General features: G+C 41.6%; 1 protein-coding gene across 3 annotated transcripts in view; it reads left to right on the top strand.

The window, feature by feature from the left end:
* Nucleotides 1-16,855: 16,855 nt before the first annotated feature.
* Cdca7l (cell division cycle associated 7 like) overlaps nucleotides 16,856-26,755 on the top strand; it is a 34,779-nt gene continuing 24,879 nt past the window's right edge. For 2 of the 3 annotated variants that reach the window (XM_020186836.2, XM_074065139.1), the window contains exon 1: nucleotides 16,856-17,398. In XM_020186836.2, coding sequence (XP_020042425.1) covers nucleotides 17,375-17,398 — 24 coding nt within the window. In that variant the 5' untranslated portion in view covers nucleotides 16,856-17,374. The remainder of the gene's footprint in view (nucleotides 17,399-26,755) is intronic. The other variant, XM_020186834.2, reaches the window with a different exon arrangement.

Here is a 26,755-nt window from a genome sequence, read left to right as displayed (position 1 = left end):
AAATCCTCAACAAAATAATGGCAAATCGAATTCAGCAACACATCAAAAAGATTATTCACCACGACCAGGTAGGCTTCATCCCAGGGATGCAGGGGTGGTTCAACATACGAAAATCAATAAACGTAATAAACCACATTAACAGAAGCAAAGACAAAAACCACTTGATCATCTCAATAGATGCAGAAAAAGCCTTTGATAAGATCCAACATCATTTCATGATAAAAGCTCTAAGAAAACTAGGAATAGAAGGAAAGTTCCTCAACATTATAAAAGCTATATATGACAAACCTACAGCCAGCATTATACTTAACGGAGCAAAATTAAAACCATTCCCTCTAAAATCAGGAACCAGACAAGGATGCCCACTATCTCCACTCCTATTCAACATAGTACTGGAATTCCTAGCCAGAGCAATTAGGCAAGAAGAAGGAATAAAAGGAATACAAATAGGTAAAGAAACTGTCAAAATATCCCTATTTGCAGACGACATGATCCTATACCTTAAAGACCCAAAAAACTCTACTCAGAAGCTTCTAGACATCATCAATAGCTATAGCAAGGTAGCAGGATATAAAATCAACATAGAAAAATCATTAGCATTTCTATACACTAACAATGAGCAAATGGAAAAAGAATGTATGAAAACAATTCCATTTACAATAGCCTCAAAAAAAATCAAATACCTAGGTGTAAACCTAACAAAAGACGTGAAAGACCTCTACAAGGAAAACTATAAACTTCTGAAGAAAGAGATTGAGGAAGACTATAGAAAGTGGAGAGATCTCCCATGCTCATGGATTGGTAGAATCAACATAGTAAAAATGCCTATACTCCCAAAAGTAATCTACATGTTTAATGCAATTCCCATCAAAATTCCAATGACATTCATCAAAGAGATTGAAAAATCTACTGTTAAATTTATATGGAAACACAAGAGGCCACGAATAGCCAAGGCAATACTCAGTCAAAAGAACAATGCAGGAGGTATCACAATACCTGACTTCAAACTATATTACAAAGCAATAACAATAAAAACAGCATGGTACTGGCACAAAAACAGACATGAAGACCAGTGGAACAGAATAGAGGATCCAGATATGAAGCCACACAACTATGAGCAACTTATCTTTGACAAAGGAGCTAAAAATATACGATGGAGAAATAGCAGCCTCTTCAATAAAAACTGCTGGGAAAACTGGTTAGCAGTCTGCAAAAAACTGAAACTAGATCCATGTATATCACCCTATACCAAGATTAACTCAAAATGGATCAAGGATCTTAATATCAGACCCCAAACTCTTAAGTTGATACAAGAAAGAGTAGGAAATACTCTGGAGTTAGTAGGTATAGGTAAGAACTTTCTCAATGAAACCCCAGCAGCACAGCAACTAAGAGATAGCATAGATAAATGGGACCTCATAAAACTAAAAAGCTTCTGTTCATCAAAAGAAATGGTCTCTAAACTGAAGAGAACACCCACAGAGTGGGAGAAAATATTTGCCAATTATACATCAGACAAAGGACTGATAACCAGAATATACAGGGAACTTAAAAACCTAAATTCTCCCAAAACTAATGAACCAATAAAGAAATGGGCATGTGAACTAAACAGAACTTTCTCAAAAGAAGAAATTCAAATGGCCAGAAAACACATGAAAAAATGCTCACCATCTCTAGCAATAAAGGAAATGCAAATTAAAACCACACTAAGATTCCACCTCACCCCTGTTAGAATAGCCATCATCAGCAACACCACCAACAACAGGTGTTGGCGAGGATGCGGGGGAAAAAGGAACCCTCTTACACTGTTGGTGGGAATGTAGACTAGTACAACCACTCTGGAAAAAAATTTGGAGGCTACTTAAAAAGCTGGACATCGATCTCCCATTTGATCCAGCAATACCACTCTTGGGGATATACCCAAAAGACTGTTACTCCAGAGGCACCTGCACATCCATGTTTATTGCGGCACTATTCACAATAGCCAAGTTATGGAAACAGCCAAGATGCCCCAGCACAGACGAATGGATTAAGAAAATGTGGTATCTAATGGAATTTTATGCAGCCATGAAGAAGAACGAAATGTTATCATTCGCTGGTAAATGGATGGAATTGGAGAACATCATTCTGAGTGAGGTTAGCCTGGCCCAAAAGACCAAAAATCGTATGTTCTCCCTCATATGTGGACATTAGATCAAGGGCAAACACAACAAGGGGATTGGACAATGAGCACATGATAAAAGCGAGAGCACACAAGGGAGGGTGAGGATAGGTATGACACCTAAAAAACTAGCTAGCATTTGTTGCCCTTAATGCAGAGAAACTAAAGCAGATACCTTAAAGCAACTGAGGCCAATAGGAAAAGGGGACCAGGAACTAGAGAAAAGGTTAGATTAAAAAGAATTAACCTAGAAGGTAACACCCACGCACAGGAAATCAATGTGAGTCAATGCCCTGTATAGCTATCCTTACCTCAACCAGCAAAACCCCTTGTTCCTTCCTATTATTGCTTATACTCTCTCTACAACAAAATTAGAGATAAGGGCAAAATAGTTTCTGCTGGGTATTGAGGGGGGGAGCGGGAGGGGGTGGAGTGGGTGGTAAGGGAGGGGGTGGGGGCAGGGGGGAGAAATAAACCAAGCCTTGTATGCACATATGAATAATAAAAGAAAAATGAAAAAAAAAAAAAATAAATAAAATAAAATAAAATCCCCACTGTTAATGTCAAATAAATGGAGACAATGATTATCACAAAAAAAAAAAAAAAAACCTAACATTCTCAACAACATTTAACAGTGTTTAACACCTAGCCAAATACCCTCAGGAAGAGTCAGGTCCCTATATCTGTGTCAGGAGTGAGGCCAATTCCAATTATGACACCAAATGAAATATTTGGTGACCAAGGGGAACAACATAGAAAATAAATTATCAAGTCAGATTCCAGAATCTGAGCAGAAGGAAAATGACCACACTGAACAAGAGTAGAACAGTCTATCTTAGTGTGGCTTCACTAACTCCTTGAAATCCTCCGGTGGGGATGTGAAGTAACCAGGCATTGACTCCCTATGGGTGGTCTGGGACAAATGAGAGACCTGATTTAGTGTTTCATTGCTTGTTACCCCTGAAGAGGAATTTTCACAGATTCAGTGCTTAGTGTTTCCAGTGCTAACTGGAAACACTATATATTATTATTAAAACATCAGGTTTTCCTATGCCTTAAGCCACACTAAGAAACTGGATGGCCCACTATCTCTCAGAACAAAGCCAGTCAATGCCTGGGGTGTTCTTAATCAGCATCTCTACCTCCAGCTTCCCAGAGAAAGTCAGATTCCTTGTGTTTGCTCTTAAAAAAATTTTGTGGTCTCTCTCTCTCTCTTTCTCTCTTTTTCTCTCATTTATTATTCTTTTTTGTCAGATGTCTTATCCGAGGTTTTGCAAATTATTTGTCATTTCAAGAATCAGCTTGAAGACTTAGGGTGTGGCTCAAGTGGTAGAGCACTTGCCTAGCCTTAAGTTCAAACCTCAGGACTACCAAAAAAAGAATCAGCTCCTGCCTGAAATCCTAGCTACTTGAGAGGCCAAGATCAGAAGGATCAAATAGTTCTTAAGACCCCCATCTCCAAAATAACCAGAGCAAGATGGGCTGGAGGTGTGGCTCAAGTGGTAGAGTACCTGCTTTGTAAGTGCAAAGCCCTGAGTTCAAATTCCACTCCCACCAAAAAAAGAATTTGCTTGAATTTTTATTTATTTATTTATTCTTATGGTGTTGGTACATGCCAGGCCAGTGCTCTACCACTGAGCTATATCACCAGTCCCAGCTTGGTTTTTATACATTATTGTTTGCTTTATTTTGTTAGTTGTTATTTTTATCCTCATTATATCCTTTGAATTCTTCCTATTCTTTTTGTTTGCTTGTGTATTTAACCTTCACCTAAATGCTTAGCTTTGTTATTTTCAATCTGTCTTATGTTCTAATAGATACTGTTTAAAAATACTCATTTCTTACAAGTCTGCCTCGAGAGCATACCCCAAGTTGGAACTAGCAGTGCTTTGAATATTTTTTGATATGTCCATATCTTGTATTTATTTCTTTGAAACTGTAAATTAGTCAGAAGTAAACTTTTCATCTCTAAGTATATATGTTTGGTTCCTTTTTAGTTTTATTATTGATTTTTTTGACATTGAGATTAGAGAAGAATGATAGATGTGATTTTGACTCTGTCCAAATTACTGATATTTCCTTACGGCTTAGACTTACTGGATTTTGAAATAAGTTTTAGGCAGGTGCCAGTGGCTTGCACCTGTGATCCTAGTTACTCAGGAGGCAGAGATCAGGAGGACCACAGTTCAAAGCCAGACTGGGCAGATAGTTCAGAAGAGCCTATCTTGAGAATACCCAACATAAAAACGGGCTGGTGGAGTGGCTCAAGTGGTAAGATTGTCTGCCTAGTAAGTGTGAGGCCCCAAGTTCAAGCCCCAGTGCCACCAAAAAAAAAAACAAAGAAGAAGTTTTAGGATATATTTTATATCTTTCCTAATATTCAGTAAGAACCAAAAACTTCCCAGAGATAGAAACGTTTAAAATCGCTAGCATTTTTGTCACTTTTATAATATCCTTTCCTTCTACCTGATAAGAATTGCAAATGAACCTCAAGCCTCCAAGTCAGTGTTTGTCAGAGTGCAGTCTGAGGACCACTGGCACACAAATCCACTCAAGCACTCATTAAATGTGCAGATCTCTGGAATACATGATGCATAAGAAGACCAAAACTGACGGGTTTCCCAGGTAACATGATTTTAGTGCTAAAACCAGGACAGTCCTGGGCAAACTGAACACCAAACCCACCAAATCTGAATTTTCAAGGGTAGGGTAGATACCTTCACTTTGAATCTGTACCTCAGGTGATCTTAGGTACAGTAATGTTTGAGAGTCATGACTTCAGGAGTCCCTGGATTTGACAGTTGCATGGCTCCCTTTCTTCTAGTCTTCATGTCCCCTCCAAATTAGAAGGTATTCCCTGGCCAGTGTCTCACTTGCTTGTCATGGGAACATCCTCTGCTACTGATAATGAGATTTTGAGGCTAAAAAGTGAAACACATATCTTTTGCTCTCTTCCCTTGGTTCTTAGAATTAGATGTACCACCAATGACATTTCATGGTAGTGTAGGGAAGCCAACCTATCTCCCATCATCTCTGGGTCCCAGTTGGGCCTAGGAATTAAACTGACAAAAGATAAGAGAAAAGCAAACAAATTTATTTAATGTAAATTTTATGTGATACAGAAACCTTCATAAGGAATGAAGACCCAAAGACACAGTTAGAGTCAATCACTTAGGTACTGAGTTGATGGTGAACAGTTAGTTGTGAAATGTGCTAAGGCAAAGGGGGTTGAGCTAGGTAGCTCACTGGGTGACGTGACTAGGAGAATCAGGATGAGTAAAACCAGATTTATCTGTACAGATTCCCCTGGGCTTCAATTTCCCATCCTTGATGATAAGAACATTGCTTTCTTTCTGATATTGCACTGGGAACAGAGCCTAAATATGCTTACAACTGTGGTTTTAGCTCAAAAACATACTCACTTTACTAGCCAGCCTGCTTTCAATTATATGAGTTTTAAAGAGACATTTTTTCCCCTTTTCTTTCTTTTTATCTCTTCTTTTCTCATTCCCCATGTGAGGGAACTCAGAACATCTTTTCAGCTCCAGGCAAGGTCATCACACTTCTCTCCCTGTCTCCTGACAATACTGACATGGGAGTGAAGGAACATTCAGGACAAAAAGTTATATTTCTCCCCAGACTGATCCTAGTGTGTTAGGAAATTAGGAGGCTCATGGCCACTGTTGGCCCAAAGTCACCTCTCTCTGTGCCTACAGCCGAAGTCCAAACTCCAGGCTTCCCTGAAAAATCTGTCTTCCCACCCTGGGGAGGAGGATGGCAGCTTTTGAGACCAAGGTTTTTGTCCTCTTGATTTTGCCTGGCAAACTTAATAAACTTTTAGTTTCTTTTCTCTAATACTCTGCTGTCATTGGAAGCAAACGCAGGGGACCTCATTTTTTGGTATCAGTATAGAAAGGATAGCTTTTGTGTGGGAATTTCATCTCCCGCTTTTATGAAACAGAATAAAAACCAGAGTGATCTTTTTTGTTGTTGTTTTGTTTGTTTATTGTTTTTTTGGCAGTACGGGGGTTTGAACTCAGGGTCTTGTGCTTGCTAGGTAGGCACTCTGCCTCTTGAGCCACACTCACAGTCCTTGCCCTTGCTTTTTTTTTTTTAGGCATCTTTAACTTAAAACAGTCAGTTGGCCAGAGAAGCATATGTTGGGGTGATACATTCTTAACGCTTTTAATAGTATAGGTCAGCCAAATGTGCAGGCCTTTCCCCTCAAACTGTGACTTGCATGTTTCCAAGGTATTAGTCAGCTGAGCTGCTGTAACAAAATGTCCCAAACCAGAGCTTAACCAACAGAGGTTTGTCCTCTGAACGTTGTGGAGGTTGAGGTTCATGATCAGGGTGTTGGCCATTTGGTTTCTGATGACGGATCTCTCTTCCTGGCTTACAGATGGCTACCTTCTTGTTTCCTCACATGGTAAAGAGACCAAGAGATGGAGAGAGCTGAAGGCACACACACACACACACACACACACACACACACACACACACACACACAGACTGACAGATAAGGGGCCCACCCTTAGGACTTCATTTATTCTTATTTATTGATTTATTTATGTAGCTATTTATTTCTTTTGATGGGACTAGGGTTTGAACTCAGGTCTTTGTGCTTGTAAAGCAGGCACTCTACTGCTTAAGCCACACCTCCAGTTCTCCCATTTAATCTTATTTACCTCCTAAAAAGAGTCCTGTCTCCAGAGGCAGTCACACTGATGATTAGGGTTTAAATCTGTGATTTTTTGGTGGGAGGGAACAAAAAGTCCATAATATCCAACAAAAAATGTAGCAGTGTGCAGTTACCACACACAATACTGCCATAAAGAAAAAGAATGAAGTTCTTGCTCATGAAACACGGCAAGAAGTGCAAAATTTTCCTCCTTTTTTTTTTTTTTTTAAACAACTGCATCTTCTGGCCACTATTTGACATTCTGAGTGATGTGTGCATCTCAGATATTGTAGTCATCAAGAAGAGGGAGAGAAGGAGCACAAGACAGAAAGAGTGGGAAAGGTATCTATCTAGTTTTCAGAACCTAAAGCTAAAGTATGAAGAATTTAGAAATTCAGATATTTTGAATCATACATTTATTCAGCAATGTACTGGGAATTCTAGCCACTGTGATAAGGCAAGAAAAAAAAATGAAAGGCATGTAATTTGGAAAGAAGAAGATAAAAACTTCTATTTGAAGATGACATGAGTATCTACTAAGAAAATATGAAGGACCCTTCAAAAAATAAGCCTTATAGGAATAATAAGAGAGTTCAGCTAAGCCTCAGAATAAAAGATCAATACAAAAAATTGTGTTGCTATATGACTATGTAGAAATTGAAATTTAAAACTATTTTATATGCCATTGTAAAAATACCTCAAAATTGATGATTTCTCCAATGAATACTTAGGTGTACTTAGAAAACTTATACAGAATCTGCATGCCAAAATTTAGAAAATGCTGATGGAAGAAATTAAGACATAAATAATTGAACAATGACTTGTTCATGGATTGGAAGAACCATCATAGTAAAGATATCAATTCTACCCCCAACTGATCTATAAGACACAATTACTATTGAAATTCTAGTACGGTTTTATGTAGACATAGATGAGCTTATACCAGCTTATATGGAAAGGCATAGTCCCTAGATAGCTAAAACAATCTTGATAAGGCTACATTGCCTTCAAGAGTCTCTTGATGCCAAAGCCTACACTACATAGCTTCAGGAAAAGACATTATGATAGTGGTGGGGAGACAGACATAGAGATCAATGGTCCAGAATTAGAGAAACCAGAAGTAAATAAAATATACATGAATCCATATAAATGTGCTCAGTTTTTTTTTTTTTTTTGGCAGCACCAGGGTTTGAACACAGGGCCTTATTCTTGCTAGGCAGGCAATCTTACTGCTTGAGCCACTTTGCTGGCCCTTTTTCTGTGATGGGTTTTTTTGAGATAGGGTCTCTTGAACTATTTTCCTGGAGATGGCTTTGAACTGTGATCCTCCTGATCTCTGCCTCCTGAGTAGCTAGGATTATAAGCGTGAGCCACCAGTACCTGGCTGCTCAGCTGATTTTTGATAAATGTGCAAACCCAACTCAATGGATGAAGTTCAGCCTTTTCACAAGGCATGTTTGCACAAGTGGGTATAGGCAAAGGAAAAAAAAAAACACCTCAGCCCAACTTCATTCTGTATAAAAAATTACAGTGGATCATGATCTATGTTTGATCCTGGAGACAGAGTTTTGACTGGCTTTGAACTCTCTGTCATCTTGCCTTTGCCTCTAGACGCTGGAATTGCAGGAATGGACCACCACACCTGGCTTGGATCATGGCATTAAACATAAAATATAAAATTATAAAATTTTTATGAAATAAAGGAAAATCATCAGGATGTAGAGCCGTTCAAAGACTTGACACCAAAATCACAATTCATAAAGGGATACTGATAAACTGAGCCTCACAAAATTAAAAACTTTATCTCTGTGAAATCAAATGTGAAGCAAACAAAAAAGAAAGCAAAAGACTGGAAGAAAATACTTACAAAGCACATATATGACAAAGGACTAGTATCTATGTTCTATAAAGAGTACAAAATATATAAAGACTTCTTGAGATGCAGTAGGAAAAAAATCCAATTAAAAATTAGGCAAAAGATATTGAACAGTCAATCAATTGAAGAGATGGCAATTAAGCAAATGAAAAGATCTTCAACATCCTTACGATCAGGGAAATGCAAATGAAACCCACAGTGAGCTATCACTCCACATTCTCAGAACGGTTAAACTACTAAAGAGGGATACCATTAAATGCAGGAGAGAATTTAAGCAGGATCCTGGATCCTGGAGAGGAGATTGGATCACTCATTCGTGCAGGTGGGGATGCAATATGGTACTGCCACTCCAGAGAATAGTCTAGCAGTTTTATATGAAACTAAATTTGAAACTCCCATATGACTGAGTGACTATACTCTTGGGCATGTATTCCAGAGAAATGACAGGTATATGCGCACAAGTGTTCATAACACTTTAAGAACCCAAACTGCAATCAGCCCAGATGTTATTCCACTAGTGAATGGTTGAAAACAAGAGGTACACAGGCATGATGGAATACTACCCAATACTGAAAAAGAACAAACTGTTGATATGTGGAAGTATGTGCATGAATCTTCAGAGAACGATGCTGATTTTTTAAAAAGCGAATTCCAGAAGGTTACATACAAGATAATTCTATTTACATTATGTTTTTGAACTAACAAAACTTTATTAAGGGAGAATAATTAGTGGTACCAGGTGGTAAAGATGGAAGGGGGCAGGGAGAAGGGAGGATGGTGGCCAGGGCTATAAAGGGTAACAGGAAATCCTTATGATGTTGAAACTGTTGCACACACCTACACAGGCCCTAAGATTATAGAGAACAAAATATGAGTAAAACTGGGGGACTGGAATAAGACTGTTGGATTGTATCAATGTAGAGATCCTGGTGGGCCTACTTTTATTTTGCAAATGTTACCACTGGGGGAAACTGGGCAGTGGGTATCTAGGGTCTCCAAATTATTTTTCACAACTGAATGTGAGTCAACGTTACCTTAATAAATATTTCAGATAACAACGAAGTACAATTCTACAAGAGTACTCTTTTTATTTTTGTCTCCAAATAGAACAAAGGAAGAAACGATGGACTTGAAGATGGGATTTGCCACAGGCGCACCGGTTCTGTGAATTAGCAACTGTAACTTGGGCTTGCTAAGCCTAGATCCAAGGGACAGCATGCCTGATGCGAAGCTGTCAGCACTGAAGTTTCTGCTCACCTCCCGAGTTTCAGTTAAAAGATTTCATGAGCATTAAAGACATCTAAACACTGTCAGGCAGTTACAGTTTTGCTTGGAAGTCAATAAACTTCAGCTCCTATTGACTTTTTAGCCTGTGACTTTTGCCGAATCTGTTTCAGTATTTTAGTTTGCTTCTCTTCTTTTTGCTTTAAGGGCGAAACGGTAGAAAGCAAAAGATAAATTTATGATGTTAAGCAAATGGTTTGCTTGCAGTTTTCCGTCCCTTTGTGGTTCTAATGTACACGCTGCTTCTCTTTCCCTCTCAACATGGTTTGTGGCTTGTGTATATCAGCCCAGGCACAAGTTTCAAGTACGTTAGATTTTTGTCTGGGCTTTCACATATCCCAGTCTTCCTATAGAATTGCAAAACCTGTTCCTCCTTACATAAAAAGCCCTCTAAAGCCTTTCCTGATCTCCGTGGAGAATGCAAAAATGCTTGGCACAGTGTTGAGGGATAAAGTAGAGAAGAGAGATGGAGTGCGAGGAGCTGGAGGAAAGGGGGGGAGGGAGGAGGGGGGGAGGGGGAAGGAGGCGGGGACTGATATGTTCCTTTCTTCAAAAACGAAAAAACAGACTCTAAATGTAACAGCATTACATATCAGTTTCCTCAGCGCCTGACTGCAACAGTCCACCTCCTGTTTAGGAGAGCAGGTGTGCTTAGCAATGCCCTCCTGTAACAAGCCATATTTATGTGTTTAGAGTAGAAGACTTTGCCCTCCTAATTTGTATATGGATATGATTTGCCTTGATGTAGTGGTCAGAAATGCCCAATCCCTGTTGTACTGAGCCCAGCTTAGAATTTATGTTTCGGGTTGATTACAGAGTCTTAAAATTGGGCCTTGAGGTTTGTACTGTCAGAAATGCCCTCAGGATGAGCTGTAGTTAGCTGAGCTAGCAAGGTCAGGGGCTCTTTTGGACTCAAAAACTGTAAAAGAATCCAGACAAGATAAGGTGTTAAAGACGCAAATCACCATTGGGGACAAATTTCCCCACATTCAAGTCTAGAGTATAAAAAAGAGAGATAGGGGTCTGTGTGTATGGTGTAGGGAGAAGACTCTTGAAATGAATGTAGAACACCTTCTAAAAGTGACCAAGAAAAAAAGAGGACTATTCACTTTTAGAAAACAATAGCCGTAGGCACAGCAAGTATGTTGTGATGATAGTACAGAAATAACCTGGTTCTTGTTTATTTTAATTAAAGTTTGAATTTCTTATGTCACCTGACTAAGGGCACAAAGGTGAGGAGTATGGCTTAGTTATAGATTTTTGAGATCTCACTTGGCTCTGCTGGCACCTTGAGCAAGTTTCTTATACCTTCAAAGTTACATTTTCCTCATGTGAACATTGAGGATATTAGATACAATATATTCTTGTGGCAATGACCAAATGAAATAGTATAGAAACAAGTTCTAGAACCTGGTTAATGTTTGATGAATAGAAGGATTACTACTATTAGTACAATGTTGGGAATTTCCAACATTCTGGCCATCTCAAAATACATTCACATCCTAGTCACAAGGCAGAGACAGGAGGATTGCTGTTTGAGGCTGGCCTAAGCAAAAGTGTGAGATCCCATCTTAAACTGAAAAAAGCAAAAAGGACTGGGGTGTGGCTCAAGTAGTAGAGCAAGTGGAAGGCTCTGAGTTCAATCCCTAGTACTACAAAAAAAAAAAAAAAATTACATTGCTATAGCACATTCATCTTTGTAAGAATACATTTTTTTTGCGGGGCGGGTCGCAGGGCTTGGAGAGATGTTGGCCAAAGAACACAAAACTCAGTTAAATAGGAGGAATATATGCAAGAGATTTATTGTATGTCATGGTGAATAAAATTAAGAACAATATATATTTGAAATTTGCTGAGAGATTTTAAGCATATCTAAGTAATACATGTTAATAGTTTCTTTTAGACTTTCCACAATGTATAAACACATCAAAACATCTTATCAAACACCATATAGGTATTCAATTTTACTTGTTGATTGAAAAATAAGTCAAAAAGAAGAACTGTCCCTATACACAAAGCATATTGCTGATTGGGTTGAGTAGGCAGGCAGCACCCTCACTTTACAGGTGAAGCTCAATGAGTAGTCCCAAGTCACCAGGTGGTAACCAATCAACCTTTGATCACAACCACAGAGGTTCTGAAGTCTGGGCAAGGATCCGTCACCTGGATGGTGACTAAAGCACAGATTTCTGGCTCCACCCCGTTTCTGATTCAGTAGGTCTGAGATGAGGCAAGAATGTTAATCTTACCAGAGCTGTAGGAATGCTGATACTCCTGGTCTCAGGACCACACTGTGCAAAGTACTAAGTTAGGCTGGAGCCTTGGTTCTCAAACATGCCTGTCTGAGAACCATCTGGAAGCTTAAAGGAATAAGCAAACCCCAAACTGCCTTAAGACTCCAGATTTTCTGCTAACACAGAAATGATTCAGCCTTATCCCTGGCATATAAATACTCAATAATTCCAAGTAAAAAGGCTAAGTGTTAACAACTTTGGAAATTTCACAAAGTCTGGAAGGCTCTGGATTTTCCACCCTGAAAACTATAGAATTACTACAAAATATTTGTAGAGCCAAACATATAGAGAAGACTTACATTTCTGATCCAAAACTTTCCATTTTATGGTCCAAGACTTTCTATTACTGCTTGCTGGATGTTGTGAATCAGAGTTAGCAAATCATTAAGACTGTCCATAGCTGGACTATTAAAGTTTTCAGGAATGAAAATGAACGGAATGGATATTGACACGTTGCAATTCTTTCCTGAAACACTAGATAATTGGTTCATTTAGCTTTGACAAAATGGAAATTTAAAACCTTGCATTTAAAAATAGTCTGCATTTTTCTATCACACTAGTGAAATATTTATGACTTTTGTTCTTTAATAAGTAACTTAAAAGTGATTTCTTATAAATACATTTATTGATATTTTACAAATTACTTTTATAAGGCTACCTATACAATTCATTATGAAAAAAACATAGTTCTTTAAAAACTATGCATCACATTATTTTTGTTGGGACCACTAATTAGAAATAGGTCATTAAAATTTTCTTTTACAATATGTAAATTCTTCGAAACATAAGAATTAGTGAATAGCCTACTTTCATTTTTATCCATTCACTGTGTTAGTTACAAGTAATTTATGTTCACAGGCTAAATTAAAAATAGCATACTGTACATTGCAAAAGCTTATGGCATGGATTGTATTAATCATGGTTAGAGTCTGTATAGGATTTCTAAGAAATCCCAAATGTTTTGCAAATATTATTTTCACAGCAGATGTAGAACTCTCACAATTGTAGGTTAAATTAAGAACATGCAGCTGGGGTATGGCTCAAATTGTAGAGCAGAAGCAGGAGACCCTGAGTTCAAACCAGTACTGCAAAAAAATTAAAAAAAAAAAAAAGGCAACAAATAATGAGAGGATACATGAAAAAGGTTAATTCAGTGTCAGCACAGGGCTTGGAGCAAGGTGAGTTCTATTTAAGAGAGCTGCTGCTGTTGACACCCTATTCCTGTCTTCCCTGTAGAACCACAGGCAGTACGGCCTCATCATGATGCATTTTTCTGCACTCAGCATATGGAAGCATTTGAATATTGATTGTCCAGATGTTTATCTCTAAAGGTATTCAAGAGGGCTTTTATCAGAATGTAATTAAATTGTGAAACCATATCAGCAGTCTCTTCTATTGCAAGGCAGGAACATGGGACAACAGTTTAAAATAAAAAGCTTTCCACAAAAGCACCCAGTCATGGAAATGTTATGGTTTTACTACAAAAAGACTCAATCCTAACTGATTATTTGGCACCAAGTTGGAAACTTGAGGTCTGAATATCTCAAACGTAGGGCTGTTTCTCTTTTCTAGGCTAGGACCTAATCACAAGGAGATGAAAGTTTCAAGAGCCCAAGAGATAGAGACAAGCAGGGTATTATCTTGTTTGGCTGTCATTCCTTTATTCACCAGCAAATATAGTGCTAAGCATTATCCAGATATTACCCGTACTACGTCCAGCTTTCTGCCAAGACTGGATTCTTTGTGGAGTAATCCAGAGTGACATCGATGGGCAGAAGAGTTTGCCAACTGAGCTTTGTGGGAAGAAGAGGGTAGAGATGCATGGATTCCTTCTACAAGGCAAACACTGGTGCCAGGGCTGACATCCAATCACAATTGTCACCTCATTTCAAGTCAGTTCAGTGGTAGCTTTGTAGGGATGCAAAACTCCACTTCCATCCTACCTGAGGCCCAGCCGGGCCAGAGAATTAAATTCATATAAGATATATATTAATAGGAGAATAGCATACCAACTTATTTCATACAAATTTTAGGTGGCACGAGAGCTGTCATGAAGAAATGAATACCCAAACATGCAGTTCAAGTTGAACACTTCTGTACTGAATTGAACAAAGTAGTAACATGTGGGTAAGGCATGGGGCCTTGCCTTAGGGTAGTTATTTGGGTGAAGATAAGGGTTAATTTAACAAGACTGGTCTGCACAGATTTCCCTGTACTTCAGTTTCCTATCCTTGATAAGAATGTTGTTTTTCTTCTGGGGTAGGGAGATATCGTTTACAAGGGAGTTTCATCTACTTTCAAGGAATACCGGAATACCGGGAAGGTTAGTGTGATTGTGCACCTGTTGTTTTGTTTGTTTTTGTTTTTCTTTGTATGGGTGTGTGCGTATCTTTGAGTCAACAATATGCCACAGCAGCATATTTCAGGGTAGCTGTTCTTAACTCCCTCATTTTCTCGTCACAGACTTCTTAGAACTTGGAAGATTTCTTATTCTCTCATAGAAACATTTTAAAAGCAAGAATCAAGCATAGACTTCTAGATAGACGAAGAATTGGTTTGTAAGTATTTTCCTTGGTGGCAGTATGGATAGTATGTATTCCATTGCTTCTGGAAGGGCCCTCATTCGTACAGTCCATGCTGAAACTCCTTGCTCAAGCCTTATTCACTCTATCAATAACCATTAGTAGAAAGTATTACCACAGATGGATGTTAAAACCCCCTGGTTCCTAAGGAACAGAATGAGACCAAAACGCACCAATACAGAATTAATTATCGAGTACCATTCAAGTGTATGGGCTCTACTGGGCAAAGGAAGTTTCCAGATGGACCTTTGAAGACTTAGGGCTGGTTACTGCAGATTTCTAAATCAGGAAGACTCAGCAGCTTACAGGTTTGAAACACTAGCTAGGCTAGTTATTGTAACTTGACTACTCCAAATTTAATACTCCCTTTCCAAAAGGGATTTGATGTAAGCTACCATGATAAGAAATAATGCAAATAAAATCATTGGTTCATGGGAAGCAATTATCAGAAGAAAGGAGAAGGAGGAAATAGAAGGAGGTGGTAGCCGAGGAAGAGGAAGAGGAGGTTGGTTGAGTAAATTGCACTGTGTACTTCCTGGCAGAAGAAGTAAAGAACTATGGAAAGAATGTTGAATCTGGAGGTATAAAAATTGTTTCCAGTTGACAATCTGCTGCTGTCACTAGCAGGGTGGCAGCAATCTTTGTCATGAATCTTAAGATTCTAGTTCCTTATTTAAAAGCGTGGACAAAAAGAATCTGGGAGACCCTCTGCTCTCCTGTGGTCTTCCTTGCCTTCTTCACTTTTTTCCTGCTTTCACTTTCAATAAAACTTTACTGCCACTTTGGAAAAAAAAAATCTGGGAGAATGTTAAGAGAATTCCTAGAGATACTGTATGTGAAGGAAATCGCAAACATAATAAACATGAAAGTAGCTACAATCATAGTTCATATTATCCAAAAAAAAGAAAACAAACTTTTCTTCCTTTTCTTTGGGGTAGGGTCTCACTATGTAACCTAGGCTGGCTTCAAACTCAGGGTTCTCCTGCCTCAGCCTCGGGAGTACTGGGATTTACAGAGCTGTACGGTCATATCCAGTCAAGGTATTTTCTTAAATCAGACAATGTTTTGTTCTTACTGCCTCTAAGGGTCTGGAACACGGAGAATACATAACACATGTTTGCTGCACTAAAGAAGAAAGCAGGGAGGATCATTCCCAGATGTTTTATCTTCAAGCTGGAGTAACTGTTGAGGCAACCTCATTCATTCCCTCAACAAAGATAATATGAACATCAGATTCGAGCAACCGAGGGGGTGCAGAGGTCCTATGTGAACAGGCTGTTGCACTCCAAATTCAGGACCTCAGTGCTGAACAGGCCGTCAATACTGTGTTTAGGACTGCTTTTTCCAGACTCCTCAGAGCCTACTTCCGGCCTTCTACAACTTCCAACCCATTTCATTCTTCACCCCTCCCGCCAGAACTGTAGAAGTCTTCCCTGACCTCTGCCTCTGCACTATAACACCACCTACTTTTTTCTTCACAGCCTGTGTCATCGCTCCAAATACGCACCATTATTACATTTATCCTTAATTAGTGGTAGCAATCAGATTACTACTTACACCAATTATCAACCAAAGTAATAAAATTACATAATTGTCATTCTTATTATCCTTGTATTATTAATTCATTCACATCGTGTGGGTGGAGACGGACTCCCAGTTCATAAACTCCAACAGAGGGCAAGCCAGAGTTTTATTCACCCTCGTGTCCCCAGGTCCAACCCAGTAGCTGATACCTGGTGGGTACCAATTAGGAACGCTGCCTAGTGGGGGTGGAGGCCTCGCGTGCAACGGCACGGCGTGCAGTTGCACAGTGTGCAAAGCCGGGTTAAAGTTTCCGGGGCAGGGGTGCTGCGCCCCAGCCTTGGTAAAGAAACTTGGGTTGCTGGTTTTGCAAAGTGAAGCAAGCGGCCAATGTTTTGGGAGACGGCAAGCCCCGCCCCTTTACAACCACAACAAAACAAAACAGGCTCCGAAGCCGCCCTAAAATCCTTTCCTGAATCGAGCGTCAGATTGCGGTGAAGACCGGCGCTGCGGGGCCAAGCTGGAGCCGGGGCGCGCGGAGCAGAGCGAGCGGGGCGTGCCCGCGGGATCCGGGCCGGGGCGGCCCCTTCTCATTTCTCCCGCGCGAACCCCGACTGGACGGCTCCACTCCCTCGCTCCGCGGCAGGGGGGAGCCCGGCGCGCGCACCCTCCCTCCGCCTCCGGCCGCGCCCTGCCCCTAGCCCGCCTCGTGCTGCCCAAGAAGTGAAGTTCACGGGTCGCCAAGTTGGGCCGGTGGTCGGTGGTTTGTGGTCCCGCGAGGCGGCGCGGAGCGGCCGGGCCGGCGCCATTCCCCCCGTCCCGGGCGCCGAGTGCGCCCCTCCCTGGGCCCGCCGGAGGTCCGCACGGAGTGCGCTCGGCCGCGCGACTCCGGAGTGTTCTCGGTGCGCCGCGCCCGTGGCGAGTTCAGGCTCCAGTGGCCGCGTGCTAGGAGGAGGCTGGAGCCCGGTTAGGAAGATGGAGTTGGCGACTCGCTCCCAGGTGAGGGTCCGGTAGCCCGGACGCCCCCACGACTTGCATTTCCTTTGCGCCCTGGCCCCAGATTGGAAACGTGGCCCTTGACCGCAGTGCACCCTGTCCCGTGAACTTCTGAGCGGGCGCGCCCCGCAGGTGCTTGCGGGGGGTCACGGTGGTGCCCGGGGGGAGGGTCGCAGACCGAGCTGCTGCGGCCTCGCGCCCCAGGTGTGCACGCATTCCTCGGGAGGTGCGGGGAGGCACCGGGGACGCAGCGCCTGAGTTTGCAGCGCTGGGGGACCTGGGGGAGGGTTGGGGAGTCTAGCGAGCTTCCCCTTCCCTTCCTGCAGGAATTGGCACAGAGATAAGGAAGTTTAACAAAGTGTGATTTTGCTTAAAAAAAAAATCACACGAGTCAGACCAGCCCAACTTGGGTAATGGAGTTTGAAGAGGAGTTGCTTTTGTGATCGTCTTAGAGCTTCTATAAATGTTTTCAAGGAATTTGTAACTACCTTCGAGAAATGGCAATGTCCTTATGGCCAAGTTAAAAAATAAACAGCTGCAAGATCCCAAATCATATACGCAGCAAGACTCCAGTTAGGCATTATGGCCCTAACTAGGCTTTAAAACTCATTAACAAACACTTAAGAGTAACTTTCCCAAAAGTTTCAGTGAGTGGTGGAAATTGTGAAAGTCTCTGAAACTTTTTCAAAGCGCTTTTCTCTACTTTTACATGAACCCTGTTTCAAAATAAAACTGAAAATGAACTGGTTTTTTTACAGGTAAGCAATAACACCTCCCCCCTCCCCTCTACCCACTAAAAGCTAAGAACACTTAAAAAGGGAAGGAAACAGCTTCTCCGCTGCTTTTGGGGCCTGAGATGTTTTGTGCGAAGGTTTGGTTTCTTTGTGCTTTGCTGAGAACCCTGGGACCCATTGCTTCTTTCCACCTTAACCTTCCACTGGTGCTCACCTTTGTTCTCCACCTGGGCGCTGGGGCTGGGAGTTGGGAGGCGCCCCCAGCGTTGCCAGATCTCACCTGCCTAAGTCTGGTGGCCAATTAAGGACTGAACCACAATGGTCGCTTTGGCTAGTGATTTCTGCAAGCTCTCCTGAAAGTGGCCGTTTGTGAGAAATGTTTAAAAATGATATTAAAAGTAAGGAAAACAAGGAGCCAGCCTGAGGACTGAGTCAAGCTTTGATTCTTTTTTGGGTGCCACTTGGCTTTTGCCATATATTGGCATTCTATGCTTCTAGAAGTTTTAGCTTTTCCAGAACCTGAAGCAAACAAAACACCTCTGGAGGAGATTTGAGCTCCTTGTACATTTCATCAGAAAATGCATCTTGATGTATCACTCCAGAAACCTGTTGTTCTGCTGGAAAGTTGTTTACACTTTGCACTCTTGTATCCATAGTTCTTGCTTTGGAAATTCAGAATGTTCCAGAATGTGCAGTTGGACAGTTGGAAGTGAACGTTTTACTGTCAAGTACTGAGGCTAAATTTTGGTAGTTCTAAAATGTTAAACTATTTACCATGTGAGGATAATCCACAAATTATATCCAACCCGTTATATACCAATTAGGGCAAATTACTATATGTAAGATGATCGGGTTATTTTTTTTTTTCTTTGATAAAGACCTCCTAATTGGCAGCACAAATTAACATGCGATGATTTTTTCCAGTGGAAATGTTCCTATTTGTCATAATTTAAATGTGAGCGGATTATAGTCTCTTTAATTTAAATGAGCTGAGAGTGATTCTGAGGGGTAGGCAGGTGACTGCAAATAAGAGTACTTAATGAATATTTCAGGCACAACAAGATGCTAAATTCATGTGGTTCTACTCCGGTCCCCAGCCTTATGAATACCTCGGTGTGATGAGAGACTGAAGCCCCATTGCACACCCATTCTGGCTCAGCTCAGCAGGCAGTGTGCTTTAATCTCACACATGCAGTAAATATAATTTCCACCCCTTGGAAAGTGCAGAGCTCCAAGGTGTTCCAGCAAAGCAAAGCGGCTTAGGTGGAATGTTATGAGGGACAGTAGTCATCGAAGGGAGACAGTGCATGCACACTCTGATCCACTTTCAAGTCTGCTTTCTGTGACCACAGCAGTGTAGTGGATTTGCTGTCCTCTGCAGTGATCGGGCCTCCCAGGGGCTGTGGTCCTTCTTGGGCTGACGTTGTGTCTTTGCACTTTAATGTTGAGTGACGGAAACAATCCCTAGTGCAGGAAAGGGTGTGATCCCTTACTAAGCTGTCAACAGTGCAGCTCATTGGAGCTGCAGGAGAGAGTCTCAGCTTCCTGGCAGAGAAGCTGGTAGGTCCAGAGTGTCACTGTCCTCCTTTTCACTCTCCTCTAGCTCCAGGATGCTAAATGTCCTCATGAATATACATAGAGCCTGCTGTTGAAGGGGTAAGGGAGAATTTTTCAGGTGTTGACCTCATAGCTGCAAAGTGTACCCATCTGATTGTGTGACTTAAAATGTGACTTCTGGAAGGACAGTGATTTGCCACTTTCATAGTCTCGTATTTAAAATGCCACCTGCCCATTCTTTTCTCTGTACTACTGACTTTCTCATCCATAGCAGAACTGAATTCTAAGAGACCACAGCGATTCTTATCTAGTCAGGTACCAGGACAGAGAACCACAAGCTATTACATGACAAATCTATTTATGAATGCTAGAGTATATTAATAAAAAAGGCCCTTGAAACTATTTGAATAGACTAGTCCAAGCATATTGATTTTTAAATGGCTCTTAAGAATTTTCTTTAGAACTAAGATCCAGTTTTGTTTTATAAAAGGCTTCTTGGTGTGGGCATAGAGATAAAAAAAAATTAGGCCACTTTATTGCTTATGAAAGGCAGTGGTTGGTGAATATTTTGAAATAAGACTTTCAAAAGCAACTATGGTGAGCGTAGCTGAAGTTAACGCTCAGAAATGTTTTTCTTCCGTAGTAGTAAATGCTAGTGCTCTATACAAACCCCAAAGTATGTTGTGGAGTCTCACTGGGCAACTCTCAGAGTTGATGCTTCCTGCCTTTTCATGATTACTGGAGGACTTGACACTGGGTGTGACCATTTATCAGATGTTCACTGAATACCGACTAGTATCGTCAGGCATAGTTAGTTAATAGTGAAAGAACAAAGTTTAGAACACTGTTCTTTCCCCATCTTCTCCACCAGAAGGTCCCCTGGAACTCCTTGCCTCTTCTGCCTTTGCCAGAGCTGAGCTGGCTCCTGCTCTGCGCCCTGGAGACTTTGGTAGCCTTGGATTAGGGGAGTGGGAGGAGACCTTCAGAGCCATCCCTTTTCCCACCAAGAGATGGAAGTTATCACTTCCTTGTAAAAGTCATGCTGTTAGGTCCTTCACGTTGTGATCGAATCCTCCATGTAGTTTTGTGAAGTAGGTTGTGTTGCCTACTTTTAAAGACTAAGGCTACATTGATTTGCCCAGGGAAATGGACAAAGAAGCAGCTCTGTGCTGGGATTTTCTGTTCATTGCCTGACTGGCCCCTGCCACTGGAGTCAAGAACCTGGCCAGGTCACAAAACTTTCCCTAAAATAGTGAGAATAGAAATCTTTTCTTAACCACAGTGTTCGCGGTATCATGATAACCTCACTCCTCCCTTTCACTAGGAGGGCTGGATGTCAGCAGCTAGTCTGATCCATTTTGGGAGACTCACCAGATTTTATACTCTGTAAAGGTCAGCTTGGGAACATAAGATCCATGAAGCTTTTCCTTAGGAATGATTTTCACCTTACATCTTAGTGAACTCTTTACATCTTAGTGAACCACACAGGCTCTGTGTGCCTCATTTTCTGGATCATTCCCATCTAGTGTTGGCATGAAGTATACGCATCATTTTTTCATTTTTGCATAACCTTGATAGTCTGATTGTTGTTTCAGTTCTGCTTTCTTTAGCACTGTCAAGTCCAGTTTTCTTAGCAGCCTGGAGGCCTTTACTTTTTTTTTTTTTTTTTTTTTGTGCAGTACTTGTGCTCTAGCACGTGAGCCCTACAGTTTTCATTTTAATAAAAGCAGTGGTTTGCTGAGTAGGTGTGTATTTTATGTATTAATTTTCTGTTACGGGTTTTTTGGTTGTAGTTCTTCAAGGAACTTTGCAATATATGTGCTAGAATGGAAGCTCATGACTCACATTGGAGTTTACACGAGTTGTTTTGTTTTTAAAGCATTGTTTTAAATTACTGTTTCCTTGTAATGTATTAGTATTTGGTAAAGGCCTGTGCCTGATTTTCCAGTAGGTGAAAGCCTGTGAGACCTTGTTTTCCTAGGGCATTTCTGCTTCTGTTGTGATGGGTTAGTGGAAGGAAAAGGATTTGCTGAAGTTAGAGCCAACACTTGTGAAATCTAGACTGAGACAATTGACTGATCTCTCCCAGAACTTAGAGCAGCTAGTAGAATGTTTTAATTTGGGGAAAAGTGGTACCTTGTCCTAGAGGTCTGTTCTTGACCATCATCTAGTCTACCTGGAAAGGAAACCCTAGAAGGTGGAGTGACTGTGATGGTACTGTCCTGGAATTTGTAAGCGGTCCTATTGACTGGGAATAGGGAGGTCCCACGCTGAGTGCCTCTCCTGTGTGGCAGTGGGTCACTTCTTGAAAAGAGTTGCTTTTTGTCTTGCTTATTTTAATGATAGTCTCCTAGAAGCATTCCTGAAAATGTATTTTCATTGAAGTTTGGATGTGCACAGGTCAAACAGTAGAAAAAAGTTATTTCTGATGCAGGTACTGGTTGTACAGGGTAGAAAAATTTGTAAAACTTCACTAAGCTGTGTACTTAACAATATATCTATGTTTTTGTTTGTGTGTTACATTTCAGTAAAATGTTTATAAACAATAGCTTCTGGGAGGCCTTGAGTTCAATCCCCAGTACCACCACCAACAGCAACAACAAAAAAGCGTATGGAATCCCTAAGAAGGAGGCCCGAAGACAAAGCTGCCAGGTGTGCGGGCAACACATTCCTGGGGTTGTGTATGCTTCCCATCATACTGATTTCCTTGGGGATCCCCTCCACTATTTCCCCAAGCCCTCCTGAGGAGCAGCAGAGTTGTTTGGGTAGCACCCATGTTTAAATAACTACTCCAAAAGTATGTATACCTGGAGAGTGCCTTGCATTTGTGAGCCAGCCAGCAGTCTCTGTCTTTTGGCATAAATCCTCAGACACCCTCTATCCCGCTGGGAGACCCTTTTCTCTGTAATGAGGGCTCTGGGGTTTTGTCTAGATAGTGACTGGTGGCCTCAAATCATCCACCTAGTGGGTACGGGCCTGAGATATAATAAGTGTTAAATATTTGTTGAATTTTTTTAAAAAAGTGGTTTAGTGCTGTCAGTATAGAGTGAGTGAAAGTATGAGTTATGATGGTGTAGAACATCCTCCAGTGCTTCTGTTGAAATAATGTAGAAGCCAGTCCATGCCTGTCCCAAGGCCTGGGGTAGGGATGAGGTGGGGGTGTAACAGCTCCATGCTGTTCAGGTAGGAATTTTTCTCGCAAGCTCCAGTTTTATCTTTCAAGGTCATGCTTGTTTTACATTCTATCACGTTAAAAAGGACTGTTCTGGGAAAAAATTCCCCTCCCTGTCCCACCTGTGCCCTTCAGGCCCTCTGGCTCTCACTAGGTCTCAGGCTGGAGAAGTTCTGAACTGCTAATTATAAAACTCAGAAATCATACCTATAATATAATTTCTGAATTAGAAAAGATAGCGCCTATGCTCCAGCTGGGCATGGAGTATCCCCCGGAGACTGAGGCAGGAGGATTACAGTTTGAGGTCAGTCTGGGTTATATGAGAAGACCCTATCTCAAAGAAGTAAAGAAAAGTTAGCTCCCTCCCACTCCCCATTCCCCACTCCCTACAATTCCTTGTAGTTTGGAACTGTGACTGAAGGGCACTTGATGGGGAGCAGGATTGAACTTCTGTTGCTGTTGAAGTCCCTATGGACACTTTCATTGTAACATGTCCCCTGTCCTCATTTTGCTTTCTGTTCGCCTTGGTTCAGAAGGAAAGTTAAGAAAAATGATGATGTCTTTAATATCATTGTTTATTCTTAACTGTCATTTTGTTTCTGTGACAGGTGGCCCCAGGCATTTTTTTTCTTCTTTATAAAACTTTTTGGGAAGCTTATTGTTTGTTATTAAAGTAGTTAAAGCCCACAGGGCCCCATCCAGCCTTGGCTACACGTGCACATGGCCTCTTATGTAATGATCCCTTTACCTGACTTTAAAAATGTCACCCTTTCCCCATGCTGCCAGCTGCAGGCAGTCAGGGATTAGAGCGGCTGTGTGTCCTCTGACCTTTCCTTGAGCTAAGCATTTGTAATTAGGCACTGCAAAAAGATGTGCTCTTAGTAAGTGTGTCATTCTTACAATGCCAGGAGCCAAGTGATGCCAGCAGCGTGCACGGGTGTCCCAGAGGTGGTTGGGGCTCATTTTCCACAGTTGGAGTCAGTGCTCTTAGCAGGACAGAAGTGTGTCAAGAGGGTCTTGTAGGAAGGGTTCCAAGGCTGGGCTGCAGGATGGAAGGAGACCTCCCCCCAGCCCCAGCAATCTGAAGAGCTGTTCCATGTTGGTTGCTTGGATCATGCACAGGACACTTGCTTCTTTCCAAAGACAGCAGATTCTCCAGACTCCTGCTTCTCCCTGAGAGGCTGCTGTATGTGGTGCTCCAGGCTGTTCCATTTCACCACTGTGCAGACTGAGCCTACACCACCCCTCCCTCACCCTTAGTCTTCTTGACTGTCTACCCACCACTGGGTCATATCACCCCACCTCCTCACCCCTGTGAGCCCCCCTCCCCCGGGATTTCTGGAGCCCTGGACTGATTTGTCTGCTCCCATTTACCATACCACGATGACATGGTCTGTAAAGATGGTCTCATCCTACTACATATGCCTCATTCTTCATTGCATCTCTTACAAGGTGCCCAGTACATAGTAGCTGCTTATTAAATGCCTGGTGGATGGATGGTAGGGCACCGTGGCACTTCTCCCTCCAGAGAGCTTTCCAGCCTGAGTGTGGAAGTCCACGGGGCTCCCTACCAGTGTTCTGGTAGGGTTGTGCTTTTCTGCTACTTGAAACTGGCAAGGCTATTCTGTTGAACTTGCTTCTTCCTTTGGAACCTGAGAATTATTCCATGTCACTTCTAGGAGGTGTGCTTTCAAATCCCATATCTCATTCTCTCTGCCACTGGACCTCTGTGTTCTGAATAGTGGCAACTTGCTAGTGGGGTTGTGGAGTGGGGAGAGTGGAATGGAGGCTCTGGTTGATGAGGAATGTGTAACATGAACAAGAAAGAAACCTTTTTTGTTGTAAGCAGTTGATTGAGGTTTTTTTTTTGCTGTTGCTTTCTGACCTGTCACCTCCTGACAGATGGACAAAGGCACTCAAATTTCACTTTTGGACTCGCTCTGCGGTTGGTAGCTGAGTGACTGGAGTCACAGTGGGGGTGGTGATAGAGATATGTGGGTTTTCTTTTGATTGTTAGAGTAATAATAGGGAGGGGATTGCCCCTATTAGTGAGTGGTTTGGAGTTCAGGGTTTTAAGTCCCACGGGCAGGAGGCGAGTCCCCCAAGAACAAGCGATTCCTTCTGTCTAGATGCCAGCAGCACCCTGTTGAAATCCTTGAGAGCAGGTGGTCCAAGCGGATGTCCGTCTTGTAGAGTCCAAAGAAATCCTAACGCTGGCTGCACATTTCCTCCCTGCCGACGTCCTAGATAAGGACTAAGCCAGCACTTTCCAGGTGGTTTGGTTTACTTTATTCCTGGGGTCTCTGCCAAACTTCAGTTCTGTGCATTGTGTATCTGCTGTGGAATAAATCTTCTAAGCCTATGCACGTATCTGTCTGTATTTCTCCCCACTTACATGTTGTCTTTGAAAAATGACGTTGTTTTGGAGGAGTTTTTACTGACTAAAATGAGCTATTTTAACCTTTTTTTCCTTTTAATTTTGAGACAGAGACTCACTGTGTAGCCCAGGCTGTCCTGGAACTTGTGATTCTCCTACCTCAGCCTCCCAAGTGCTGGGATTTACAGATGTGTGTCACCACACCTGGCTATTTTAACCATTTTTAAGTACACAAATAAGTACAGTCACGTTGTTGGGCAACTATCACCACTATCTGGGACCTTTTCATTGTTCTAAACTAAAACTCTGTACCCATTAAATAACTCCCCATTACCTCTTCCCCCAGTCCCTGGTAATCTCTATCCTAGTTTCTGCTTCTGAGAATTTGACTATACTATATGTCTCCTATAAGAGCAATTGCTTGATCATGTGTTAATTTTAAATTTAATGTTTTGAGAAACCATCATATCATTTGGTACAGTATTTGCAGGGTTTCATGTTCTCACCGGTGGAGCACAGGGTTCCATTCCCCCCGCCCCCGTTTTTGCAGTGCTACTGATTTATTTTGTTTTGTGTGTGATGTACATTGTCATGGGTATGAAGTAGTATCTCATTGTGGTTTGAGTTGCATTTCTTCTTGAATTAATGATATTGGACATCTTTTCATGTCCTCATTTGCCACCTGTACATCTTTGGGGGAAATGTTAATTCAAGTCCTCTGCCCATTTCTTAGTTGAGTTTTTTTTTGTAGTTGTTATAGTCTGGATATTAATCCCTTATCAGATACATGATTTGCAAATATTTTTCTTTGTAGGTTACATTTCATTGTCTAGTATCTTTTGCACAAATGTTTTTATTTTGTGTTTTTCAGTAGTGGGGTTTGAACCCAGGGCCTCATTATTCTGTTTGGTCTTTGAATTTATTAAGGGTCATTTTTGTCTAGTAAGTCCAAGGTCTGTGGGCCCTCCTCTGGGACAGTTTCTATCAATTTATTCACTCTTAAATAAGTCATGTTTTTCTGATTCTTTGCATGCTTTGTATGATTTTAATCTTAGTGACACTGAATATTTGAGAAAACAGCCATTTCTTCTAGTCCTTGCTGATTGGCTCTGTGCTAGAGAAATCCTTCAGTGGTTAGCTGGGCATGTTTTGAATAAGGTCTTCTCAGAGTATTTCTGAGCATGCTGTCTTGCCTGAAACTGTGCCTGGCTTTCTCCGTTCCCCAATATCGTGGCTTCCTTTGAATGTCATCTCTGTTAGAATCCCACCATGGCTTCTCCTTGGCCCTTAGACCATCTGTTGTATTTCTGCTCTAATCTCTGTACCCTTCTGCGGGTCTGAAGTCCCCTTGCAGCTTTCAGGAGCAGTGGCTGTAGCTTTTCCCCACCTGGGATCTATGGCAGTCCTTCAGGCAGCTCCCTGGCACATGGTTAAAGCATTCTCACTACAGGGAGAGCAGGGGACCAGGCTGCTGTGTCCTGACCAAGGCTACACTGTAGAGCAGTGGAAGTGGTTAAGAA

This window comes from Castor canadensis, chromosome 2, assembly GCF_047511655.1.
Source record: "Castor canadensis chromosome 2, mCasCan1.hap1v2, whole genome shotgun sequence".
Taxonomy (NCBI): Eukaryota; Metazoa; Chordata; class Mammalia; order Rodentia; family Castoridae; genus Castor; species Castor canadensis.
This window is presented reverse-complemented; position numbering and strand designations above follow the sequence as displayed.